This window comes from Apostichopus japonicus, chromosome 11 (genome assembly GCF_037975245.1).
Source record: "Apostichopus japonicus isolate 1M-3 chromosome 11, ASM3797524v1, whole genome shotgun sequence".
NCBI lineage: Eukaryota > Metazoa > Echinodermata > Holothuroidea > Aspidochirotida > Stichopodidae > Apostichopus > Apostichopus japonicus.
The window spans coordinates 10,175,239-10,187,803 of NC_092571.1; the positions used below are offsets into that span (position 1 = coordinate 10,175,239).

The 12,565-nt window shown below is 38.8% G+C and overlaps 1 protein-coding gene across 1 annotated transcript; it reads right to left on the bottom strand.

Moving 5' to 3' along the window:
* Positions 1 to 1,661: 1,661 nt before the first annotated feature.
* Positions 1,662 to 10,689, bottom strand: LOC139976428 (uncharacterized). The gene is made up of 6 exons (XM_071985146.1): positions 10,552 to 10,689; positions 9,518 to 9,589; positions 6,799 to 6,951; positions 5,375 to 5,527; positions 3,548 to 3,700; positions 1,662 to 3,173 (listed from the first exon to the last, which is right to left on the bottom strand). The coding sequence occupies exons 1-6, from the start codon at positions 10,631 to 10,633 to the stop codon at positions 1,927 to 1,929; spliced, it is 1,860 nt and encodes a 619-aa protein (XP_071841247.1). The 5' UTR covers positions 10,634 to 10,689; the 3' UTR covers positions 1,662 to 1,926.
* Positions 10,690 to 12,565: the final 1,876 nt, after the last annotated feature.

Sequence of the window (12,565 nt, forward strand, 5' to 3'; positions counted from 1 at the left end):
AGATAGTGACAACCTTGAAGATTGATTCTCTCAGCATTAAGATAGTGACAATTACCTTTAAGATTGAATCTCTCAGCATTAAGATAGTGACAATTACCGTTAAGATTGAATCTCTCAGCATTAAGATAGTGACAACCTTGAAGATTGAATCTCTCAGCATTAAGATAGTGACAATTACCTTTAAGATTGAATCTCTCAGCATTAAGATAGTGACAATTACCGTTAAGATTGAATCTCTCAGCATTAAGATAGTGACTACCTTGAAGATTGAATCTCTCAGCATTAAGATAGTGACAGCCTTTAAGATTGAATCTCTCAGCATTAAGATAGTGACAAACTTACAACCTTTAAGATCGAATCTCTCAGCATTAAGATAGTGACAACCTTTAAGATTGAATCTCTCAGCATTAACATAGTGACAGCCTTTAAGATTGAATCTCTCAGCATTAAAATAGTGACAACCTTTAAGATTGAATCTCTCAGCATTAAGATAGTAACAACCTTGAAGATTGAATATCTCAGCATTAACATAGTGACAACCTTTAAGATTGAATCTCTCAGCATTAAGATAGTGACAACCTTTAAGATTGAATCTCTCAGCATTAAGATAGTGACAATTACCTTTAAGATTGAATCTCTCAGCATTAACATAGTGACAGCCTTTAAGATTGAATCTCTCAGCATTAAAATAGTGACAACCTTTAAGATTGAATCTCTCAGCATTAAAATAGTGACATCCTTGAAGATTGAATCTCTCAGCATTAAGATAGTAACAACCTTTAAGATTGAATCTCTCAGCATTAAGATAGACAACCCTTAAGATTGAATCTCTCAGCATTAAGATAGTAACAACCCTTAAGATTGAATATCTCAGCATTAAGATAGTGACATCCTTTAAGATTGAACCTCTCCGCATTTAGATAGTGACAACCTTTAAGATTGAATCTCTCAGCATTAAGATAGTGACATCCTTTAAGATTGAATATCTCAGCATTAAGATAGTGACAATCTTTAAGATTGAATCTCTCAGCATTAAGACAGTGCCATCCTTGAAGATTGAATCTCTCAGCATTAAGATAGTGACAACCTTTAAGATTGAATCTCTCAGCATTAAGATAGTGACATCCTTTAAGATTGAATCTCTCAGCATTAAGATAGTGACAATCTTAAAGATTGGATCTCCCTGCATTAAGATAGTGACAACAAACAGCAGTGGCGTAGGAAGGTACTTTTGAGCGGGGGGCTGAAGACTGATGGCCGGCCTGGGGGAGGGGTCTAAGGGGAGGGGTGTCCCCCTCCCCTTTGGATTTTTTTTGCATTTCCAGGTGGCCTCAGATGCAATTTGGTGCATTATAGCACACCAACCCACCCACTCCATTTTGTATATAATTTTGCATTTTCACCTGGCCTTAGATGCAATTTGGTGCTCCAAATGAGATTTTTTTCTCATTTGGAAATGAAAAAGGGGTTTTCTGACTTGCGAAGCGGGGGGGGGGGGGGGGGGGGCGGAATGATACTTTCGCCCCTCCATATTTTTCACTGGGGGGGGGGGCTGGCGCCCCCAGCACCCCGGTTCCTACGCCCTTGTCAGATGTGAATAAGTTAGGTCCAATGTTTCTCGATATTAATACCTCCTAACCAGTTCATTTGCTGATGTTCCATTCAGAAAGCCTAGTAATATGACTACATCGTTGTCGTGGACTGGCGCCACCAGTCGTGTGTCCTTGAGGATGTTGAAGGTTTATTGACAGGTTGCAGAGATTAACCATCAGTAATAAAACGGAAATTGTCATATGTACTGATATGGATATGGATGTGGGTTATGTAGATCATAAGAACTTAAACACTTAAAAAAGAATTAAGTTAAATATATTAAAGATGATATCATATATGCTTTTGATCTCCTTGGACCAAGCAGACTTCTATTTAGAGTAAATAGGCAAAGGAACTCACACGGTGCCAACCGTAAACTGCTGCCCTTACTTGAAATGTTCCGTGGATTTGAAATGTATTTGTACTTTCGTTTAGGGATGTTCGGAGAATCATTCCGCCATTAGCCAGAGTTCCTATCTGGCTCCATGACGGTGTATTATTATTAACCAATAGGAAATCAGTATTTGCACCGGGTGGCAGCCACACGGTCATATGATAGTCTAGTATGTCTGATGCAACGCTTCCAATAGCAAACAAAGGGAAAACCAAATATCGCGCAATAACTTTGTCAGAGGGCGTAACTGTTGCCATTGATAGTGAAGGCGTTAATGTACCCTGGCCTTCCTTATAGACTGAAGTAAATTGCATCACAAGTACCGGTTTATCTGAGGATATTTCAATGTTCTCTCCATCTGGGAAAGGAAAAAGTTGAATTTCTTTGAAGTCCTCCGAGTCAATGACGTCTGTCCATTGTGAAGCCCCATATCCCCATGTAATGATGGTAGTCATGTTCCAGGGTACTATTCTCAGAATTGATGCCGACTCGCGATCTGAGAGCGGGGCGACAGAAAATGTCATTCCCCAATCATTTAAAGGGGGCATGCATTCGTAAAACATATCTTTACCCATGGTGCTGCCATCTAAATGGTCTTCTTTATTCCCAGAGACGACAAAAACTGGCTCATCTGTTACTAAGTAAACACCACTCAAATCGCTGTCACTTTCCCAGAGGATCGTTTCGTATGGCATTAGTGTAGTCGTCTGACTGATACCACTCTGAATAATATTCACTACCGTTGTTCGGTTGTAAGCCGTAACAGCGGTGACTGGATTGCCCATGTATCGGTACGATATGACACGGTACTCCGTCCCTAACCCATCTAAAGGTATTAGTTTAAAGGTAGTAGCTTTATTGTTTTGCTGCTCTGTGCAGCGCAAATGAACGTAAGCAGCCACCGGACGATCAGCTGAAATCATTGCCGTGGAATTTTCTTTCCTTAATGTTTGGATGCTACTAGGCAGCACATGTAACGGTATATCAATAAGGCTGCCATTTTCACCGGTGACGAATGGAATGTCTTCAATATCGCGTAACGGAAAGGAAATGTTGCCAGATGCTTCCGTGTTTTGTGACAATGATGCAATAAAGACCTTTACCACTGCCGAGCTTGAAGAACATTCTAATGGCAACAAAGTGAAGATAAACCGTGGCTGTTGGACGCCGTGCCAGCCAGCTGAACCTGCAGAGAAAAGGAGATAAACACCACATTGAAATGGCCAATAATAGTAACATTGATATCCTCAAATGTTCACTCTGCTGTTATCATATATTTCGACAGTATAACACCACACATTAGACAAATAGGTAGCCCGCCTCTCCCCCTCTATATTCGGCCTCATTTACACTATAGAATTAAGTTTGGATAACCAAAGAGGAAGCAAATAGTGTTTTCCTTCGCTTTTCTTTCGATAGTGCACACTCCCTATCATAATGGATGATCCTCTACAATGGGTTCTGTCAAGTAGGAACTATGAAAGTATCATCCTCTCTGTAGTTTATTACTTACCGGGGTGTGTTTATCAGTGTACCATTGCTCTTTTGTGTCAAACTTACCTGCAGTACTTGTTTCTGTATCGTCTATTGAGTTGGTAGACATGAGTTTCAGGCTATCAGTGGAGGAGGTTATTGTGGTGTATAACTGGTCATCAGAATCAGATGGAGTCGTTATAGACTGTGACTTCATAACCATCGTGGATGCCGCTTGATCTTTGATGAAAGGTGAAACAGCTATGATTAAATATGTGTGTGAGGGGGTATTAGCAATTACCCCCGACTCATTAAGGTATTGGGCTGAACTTTTGTGGAATGAAAGATTTTATAAAGGAGAGGACTGCACTTGGGTCATTGTAGTGGACCCCTATGTCCCCATGTCCAAATAATGATTGTGAGGCCAACCGCCCCCCCCCCCCCCCAAAGAAAAACAAATGAAAATTTTTGAATGTCTAGTGATGCATTCTGAGGCATAGATTTAGGTATATTTAAGTAGCTCTAAACTCAAGATCGTGCTTATATAAAAGAAAACTCCCAAATTCCACGACTGATATTAGGTAGTGACATGAATCTTTATGGGAAGGCTAGATGTGAACGGAGTAGTTCATAATGGAGTGGGTGTTGCCGTGGTTCATTGAAACCAGCTCCCATGTGCAGGGGTCTAGCAATTACCCCCGACTCATTAAGGTATTGGGCTGAACTTTTGTGGAATGAAAGATTTTATAAAGGAGGGGACTGCACTTGGGTCATTGTAGTGGACCCCTATGTCCCTATGTCCAAATAATGATTGTGGGGCCAACCGCCCCCCCCCCAAAAAAAAAATCAAGTTTTGAATGTCAAGTGATGCATTCTGAGGCATAGATTTAGGTATATTTCAGTAGCTCTAAACTCAAGATCGTGCTTATATAAAAGAAAACTCCCAAATTCCACGACTGATTTAGATAGTGACATGAATCTTTATGGGAGGGCTAGATGTGAATGGAGTAGTTTATAATGGAGGTGGTGTTGCCGTGGTGTCAGTGAAACCAGCCCCCATGTGCAGGGGTCTAGGGTCCTCTCCGGAAAATAAACAAGATTAAAGAAGTCAACTGGTGTATTCTGAGGCATCACATTTTGACTTTTATTTAGGTTTTTATAAGTTACTCTATATAAGGAAGGTAAATAATGATGAATTCAAAATTGAGGGGGGGGGGGGGGGGAAGCTTAGACGTCAAATGGTGCATTTTGAGGCATATTTACAATGAAAATTAGATCTATAGATTTAAACGCAAGGATTTGCTAATAAATACTTTGTGTGAGGTATAGAAGGGCGTGGGAGAGTACACCCATCGTAGAGGTCCTATTCTTTCCGGGCAGAATGTAAAAAATCCCCGACTGGTGATCCGAAGTGGGGGATCCCCCTTGCCCACGTCACTGATACAGAGAACGACATTCACAAACTTATAAGCAGGCTCAAGCAAAATAGTAGATCGTTTGGGAAATATCAGAGTTGAAGACGATGTCCTTTTACATTATAACGAGTCTGACAGCTCGTTCAAGCCTATAAATCGTATCCCAAAATCTCTAATGATACAGTAATGTAAAAGTATTTTATTTTTTATTTCGACAGTATAACACCACTCATTAGACAAATAGGTAGCCCTCCTCCCACACCCCCCTCCCCTATATACGCCTTCTTTTGCTTAGAATTAAGTTGGATAACCAAATAGGAAGGAAATAGTGTTTCCATTAGCTTTGCTTTCGATATTGCACACTCCCTATCATAATGGATGATCCCGTACAATGGGTTCTGTCAAGTATGAACTATGAAAGTATCATCCTCTCTGTAGTTTATTATACTTACCAGGGTGTGTTCATCAGTGTACAATTGTTCCTTTGTGTCAAACATACCTGCAGTACTTGTTTCTGTATCGTCTATCGATTTAGTAGACATGAGTTTCCTGCTATCAGTGGAGGAGGTTATTGTGGAGTATAACTGGTCATCAGAATCAGATGGAGTTGTTATAGACTGTGACTTCATAACCATCGTGGATGCCGCTTGATCTTTGATGAAAGGTGAAACAGCTATGATTAAATATGTGTGTGAGGGGGGTATTAGCAATTACCCCCGACTCATTAAGGTATTGGACTGAACTTTTGTGGAATGAAAGATTTTATAAAGGAGGGGACTGCACTTGGGTCATTGTAGTGGACCCCTATGTCCCTATGTCAAATCAATGATTGCGGGGGCCAACCGCGAAAAAAAAAAAAAAAAAAAAAAATCAAGTTTTGAATGTCACGTGGTGCATTCTGAGGCATAGATATTCAAGTAACTCTAAACTCAAGATCGTGCTCATATTATAAAACAAAAAACACTCCCAAATTCCACGACTGATATTAGGTAGTGACATGAATCTTTATGGGAAGGCTAGATGTGAACGGAGTAGTTCATAATGGAGTGGGTGTTGCCGTGGTGTCGTTGAAACCAGCTCTTATGTGCAGGGGTCTAGGGTCCTCTCCGGGAAATAAACAAGATACAAGTCAAATGGTGCAATCTGAGGTTTCAGATTTTGACTGTAATTTAGGTTTTTATAAGTTACTCTATAATGAAGGTAAATAATGATGAATTCAAAATTGAGGGAGTGGGTGGGGGGGGGGGGGAGCTTAGACGTCAAATGGTGCAATCTGAGGCATATTGACAAATGACAATTAGATCTATAGAGTTAAACGCAAGGGTTTGCTCGTAAATACTTTGTGTGAGGTTGAAAAAGGTGGTGGGACAGTACACCCATAGTAGAGGTCTTATTCTTTCCGGACAGAATGCAAAAAAAATCCCAACTGATGATCCGAGGTGAGGGAACCCCCCCCCCCCCTTGCCCACGCCACCGATACAGAGATCGACATTCACAAACATCTAAGCAGGCTCAAGCAAAATAGTAGATCGTTTGGGAAATATCAGAGTTGAAGTTGATGTCCTTTAATATTGTGACGAGTCTGACAGCTCGTTCAAGCCTATAAAATGGTAACACAAAACCTGTAATTATACAGTAATGTGTGAGTATTTTATTTTATTTTTTATTTCGACAGTATAAACCACATATTAGACAAACAGGTATAGCCCGCCCCCCCCCCCCCCCAACTGTATTCGGCTTCTTTTACCTAGAATTAAGTTTGGATAACCAAAGAGGAGATAGTGCACACTCCCTATCATAATGGATGATCCCCTACAATGGGTTCTGTCAAGTAGGAACTATGAAAGTATCAACCTCTCTGTAGTGTATTACTTACCGGGGTGTGTTCATCAGTGTAACATTGCTCTTTTGTGTCAAACTTACCTGCAGTACTTGTTTCTGTATCGTCTATCGATTTAGTAGACATGAGTTTCAGGCTATCAGTGGAGGAGGTTATTGTGGAGTATAACTGGTCATCAGAATCAGATGGAGTCGTGATAGACTGTGACTTCATAACCATCGTGGATGCCGCTTGATCTTTGATGAAAGGTAAAACAGCTATGATTAAAAGATCATTAACTAGCATTAAACAAAGCTATCATATCACTATGAACATGACGTATTCGTCAAGTCATCGTTAATAATATACTGTTTCATACTTACCTGGCGAGTTTATCATGTCATCATTCAATGTATGTTGATTCATACTTACATGTTGTGTTCATCATGTTATTATTATCTCAACTCCATGGACTGCCCTCTTGTTTCGTTTGTGCAGAGGGTAAAAAAAATCTCTATTTTTCAGGAAGATTTATGTTTTATAGAAATGTAATAGTTTTAAAAGCCGGTGCAAATGTGTAAGTTAAAAAGCCACTTGTTTCATCTTTCAACAAAGATTCAGCAACGACTATCAATTCACCCACGGCATTTGTATCAATGCCACCAGATTCGTCACATTCGACAATACTGTCCTCGTCTTACAGCCAAGAGGCCCTGTTTCCCACCATGATGGGTAATGCATTGAAAAAAGATACTAGGTAAATATGACGGACATGCAATAAAGAATTTTATGAAAAACGTGTTAGTTAAGTATCAATCAAAATACCATAAATGGTGACATCACAACGCGTCAGGTCAGTACGAGCCAACATAGCATAAAATGATGACATGATAAACACAACAAGTAAGTATAAATCGACAGATAATAAAAGATGGCATACAGGCCAGGTGAGTATAGGAATCAGTACATAAGAAATAATATCATGTCCAACGTGTCATGTAAGTATGTATCAACAAACCATAATAAAAACATGAGAGCAATCCACGGAGTTGCAGATCTAATCTCCTCCGCACAATTTAGGCGAATTTGACCTCTGACCTACATTGACCTTTGACCTCGGTCCTTAACAACCACATTTATGCTATTTTGAAACTGTCCCATCGTTTTCTTCATCGTTTTCTACATGTTGACAAGCAGCAAGCGGCAAAAAACAAATTTTTAGGTTTCTTGATCTTTTACCTCTGACCTACAATTGACCTATGACGTCATAAATCATGCAGACAAGAGCTTTTACGCTCAGCAACCAACCGACCTTGTGTGAACTTGATCGGACTTACATTGTAGGAGGACTTTGCGACACATATTTTCGCACATTAGGCCAATTTGACCTTTAACCTCAATGGACCTTTGACCCGACACTAACCACCCAAATCTGTCATATTTAAAATTCGAATTATCATTCTCTATAAATCGTGAGGTTTAATGCCTTTTTTTCGACAAGCAGGCTAAAAACCAATTTTTAGGTTTCTTGACCTATTCTTGACCTATCACGCAGGCCCGAGTTTTCATAGTCAGGCACCTACCTACCCACCAAGTTTGGATATCTAGGGGTTGTTCGCGACACACTTTTTTGTTCATACACACACGCACGCACACAACTTTAAGCCGCTTTTTCCTTCTATATTTTCTGTTTTTCGTATGTTCTCGTTTTTTTGATGATTGAATGACTTGAATGCAACTCAAATTTCGAAGAATGATGACAAGGTAAACGTTTTTGCCATTTGACTTCCGCATGTGTAAAGCCGTTGAAATGTTTGAAGTCTTATTAGTAGCAACAGGAGGAAGAGTGTCAGGGACAGTTGTATTATTGTGTCCTTTTATTACGCAATTACACAGTAAATCACATATCTTAAATTTCAAAGAAGTTGATTTTTTTGAGATAATGTAGCCTAAAAGACGAAATTTTGCGGAATCAATTGAAATTCGATACCGAAAGGTCATAAGTGAAAAGTTTTGACATACAAAAATCAAAATGTTCGAGAAAACAGTCGTGAAAATGTTGAGATGATTTTAAGTGAAAATTTCCATACAACAAATTTGTAATTTCTGGGAAATAATCAAAATAAGAGATAAAAGTAGTCGATATTCTCAGATAACAGACAAAATATCCTAAACTATTTAATGGTTCTTCGTTTTCTTCCCCTTCCTCTTTCCTCCCCCTTCCTCCTCTTCATCTCTTTTCGATCGCTTTCACGCAACTGAATATAGAGTAGAGAGTCATTAAGTAAGTAATAATTGACCTTCATTTGACCAAACGCAACAAGCTGCTTTAAGCAAACTCTTAAAACTGGAGCAATTGTACCTCGGGGACCACCGGTGTAACAGTGTATTTGTTCCCAGTAGTAAGTCTCCGGTCGGACAATATTCGCTAAGGCACTAATACCCGACCGGACCACAGATTCTTCGAAGTTTTGTCCGTAATAATAACACAGGATTACCGTACACTGTTCGGTAATCCCAGGATTATTCTTTGACTTTTGTGGTTGGACCAGACGGTTTGCCAAATTTATCAAGTATTCCGGACTGACAAATATTCCAAGGAGTGAGGGAAGCTAAATAACTGTGACGTGGGAAATAAAGTTTGATATACCGTGTCAAGACATATTTTCGTGATAAAATAATGTCCGATCGGAGTTTGTCTGCGGGGGGGGGGGGTGGAGGAGGGGGACGACAAACTATTTCCCCATAACTGCTCATCGTGTGCGTTGTATTACCGTGTGCCTTCAAATTATGTTAAACGTTTAACATATTTTTAATTCTCACCTGCATTGCGTTGTATGTTGGAGCAGCGGAACAGTTTCACCTTTCGTAACGATGATCCACCATCTGATGAAACTGCAAATAAAATAAAAACAGCCTTTTTATACATAACTTCTTACTGAATTTTTCGGATCTTACTGAATACGATAATTTTTTTTTTTTAATAATATGTCGTGGTGATCAAATTACTAGCAATCGACAGACTAACGGCCCAACGTCACATATGTTAATTCCACAGATCTCCATATGGTAAATGAAGTCAAAGGTCACGGAATCAAAGGTCAAATGTATAACTATTGTTTACTTTTGTGGCAACAATCCTTCCTTAGTTAGCCTGGTTAAATATTCAAACTTGGGAACAGATAGGCATATGATGGGAACTTGTGTCTGCCATATTGCAAAAGTAAAGGTCAAAGATCAAATTAAGCACAAGAAAGTGCCTTGCTGTAACTCAAAGGGACATATAATTCACTTGCAGCCTTCACAGATGTAATAGGAATGTTAAAGACAACTGTTGTTAAAATATGAAGGTGCCATAGCATCTGAGGTCAAAGACCAAACGAATAAATTAAAGTGCTGACATTTTTTAAATTAGTTTAAAGGTGCCCGTGATTGGGACTTATATCTTGAAGATCTTCAGAATGAGAGGTTAGAGGTCAATGGTTGACTGAAGCTAAAATTGACTTTTGTTATGAATACAAGGACAACTGTTAAATAGACGTGCAACCAGTACAAGTTAAGTGTTATAAAAGATATATATATATATGAATTTTATTTATCAGTACAACTGATCATGTTTGCTGGATGAAGAAGATTGCCCATCATATCATTACAGGTTTACAAACGCAGTAGACATAAATAAAGATTGCCATTTGTATCATTACAGTTTTACAAACTCAGAAGACATATATGAAGGTTGCTATTCGTATCATTGCGGGTTTACAATCACAGTAGACATATATGAAGATTGCCCATCGTAACATTACAGGTTTACAAACGCAGTAGACATATATGAAGAGTAAAAGGCCCATACGTACCGGTATATCTCGCGAATAGCAAACACAGTATCAGAGAATATGTCTTTGTCAGTCTTGCCATAGTGTCAACGGTACGGAACATTAGGCACGATATCCCCTTCTGTATATGAAACTATCTTTACTCGATGAACTTACAACGTACACTGTCTGAATATCGGTACCTCTTTTCGTCTCAGAAGGATGAAATTAATTTCTTGGTCACCATCAGTTTTTCTGTGTTCTTTGTATTTTTTTCTCCGAACTAAAAGTTCTGTGAAATTAAATCGACCTTAAGTAGTAACCTTTAATGTTTATTGATCCTAGCCGTTGTCAAGTTCCCTGCCATTATATGGTATTGTTTCCACTAACCTTGACTAGCTATCTTCTCCTACGTAGCAATATCGAATGGCTGCACGACATGAATACTTTGCTTTTGTTTATTATTATGATTATTTTATATTATTTTTTATTAGTTTTGACCATCCCTTCCAAGTTTCGGGGAAGTCAATCAATAGCCTCGAGTGTATAGGTTAGGTCATAAAGATGTCAACCAATTAAGTTTACGATTCAATCAGAAGAAATTGACTGTCAGAATAAGTTGACATCAAATAAATTGCATATATATCAGTATCACGTATCTTTTGGACGAGCGTAATTAAAAAAGCAATTATTATCATCACTTTCGTCATCATTACGTCATCGGCATCGACAACATTGACATTTTGCAGTAAGCACCATTGCTCAATTCAAATCTTGGTCTTATTAAACTTATCCTGGATTTTGATAACTTTCGTTTTAAAGAATATAAGTCCATGTTATTTAAATGAGAAAGGTAACAGATAACATTTCATATCAGTGACATTGCAGTTAGAGGAAGTAACATTGTTCAAAATACAAGGGCGTAGGAACCGGGGGGCTGGGGGCGCCAGCCCCCCCAGTGAAAAATATGGTGGGCGGAAGTATCATTCCGCCCCCCCCCCCCCGCTTCGCAAGTCAGAAAACCCCTTTTTCATTTCTGAATGAGAAGAAAATCTAATTTGGAGCACCAAAATGCATCTAAGGCCAGATGAAAATGCAAAATTATTTACAAAATGGAGTGGGTGTTGAAGTGTGCTATATTGCACCAAATTGCATCTGAGGTCACCTGGAAATGAAAAAAAAAATCCAAAGGGGAGAGGGACAACCCCTCCCCCAGGCCGGCCATCAGTCTTCAGCCCCCCCCCCCCACACTCAAAAGTACCTTCCTACGCTACTGTCAAAATATAAGCCATTTCATCAAGTTAATTATTGAACGCCGATGTTGTCAATAAGGCCTAATGTACAAACTGGTATCAATATTACAATTGCAACCACTAAAGACTACATTAGGATCCATTATTAAGATTATTTAAGAAGAACTCTGTATCGATTTTTATCTCAGAAGCACAAACTTTTATCGATTATAGCATTTCCTTAAGTGGACCTATACTTTTGCAAATAAAGGGAACAAAACGAAAAATTAAAACCATCTAACACGAATCATTTAAGACATGTATCCGTTATGTGGGATGTATATCTTTGTTTAAGGCTATCAATACAAATTGATTTCTTAAGTGCTTAACCTCAACCATTAACTTGGTTTCTTGAAGAAATTGTTAAAGAGTAATTGCTGTCGGATTAGATTTCCTGGAAAAAAGTGGTTTGAATAGAAAATCGTGCGTGCATACGCCCTCTCTACCGTCCACACATACATATACCTTCTACCGACCTACCCCATCCCCGATGAGTAGCAAACTATCAAGGTCATAATATTCCAATCCGTTGTAAATTGTATAAATTATGAATTTTGTTTATATATTTCTTGTAAATGATAAATAATATATCACCGAAGAGCATCGAAGTTAAAGTACAATGTTAAGAGAACGGAATCATCGAACCAGTCAGCTTAGGAATAAAATTAAGAGCTTTGCTGCATTTGTCAACTAACCTATCTATATTGACATCAAATGTGTTCAGTAATATCAAATACATCATCTCCGTATACATATATAAATAC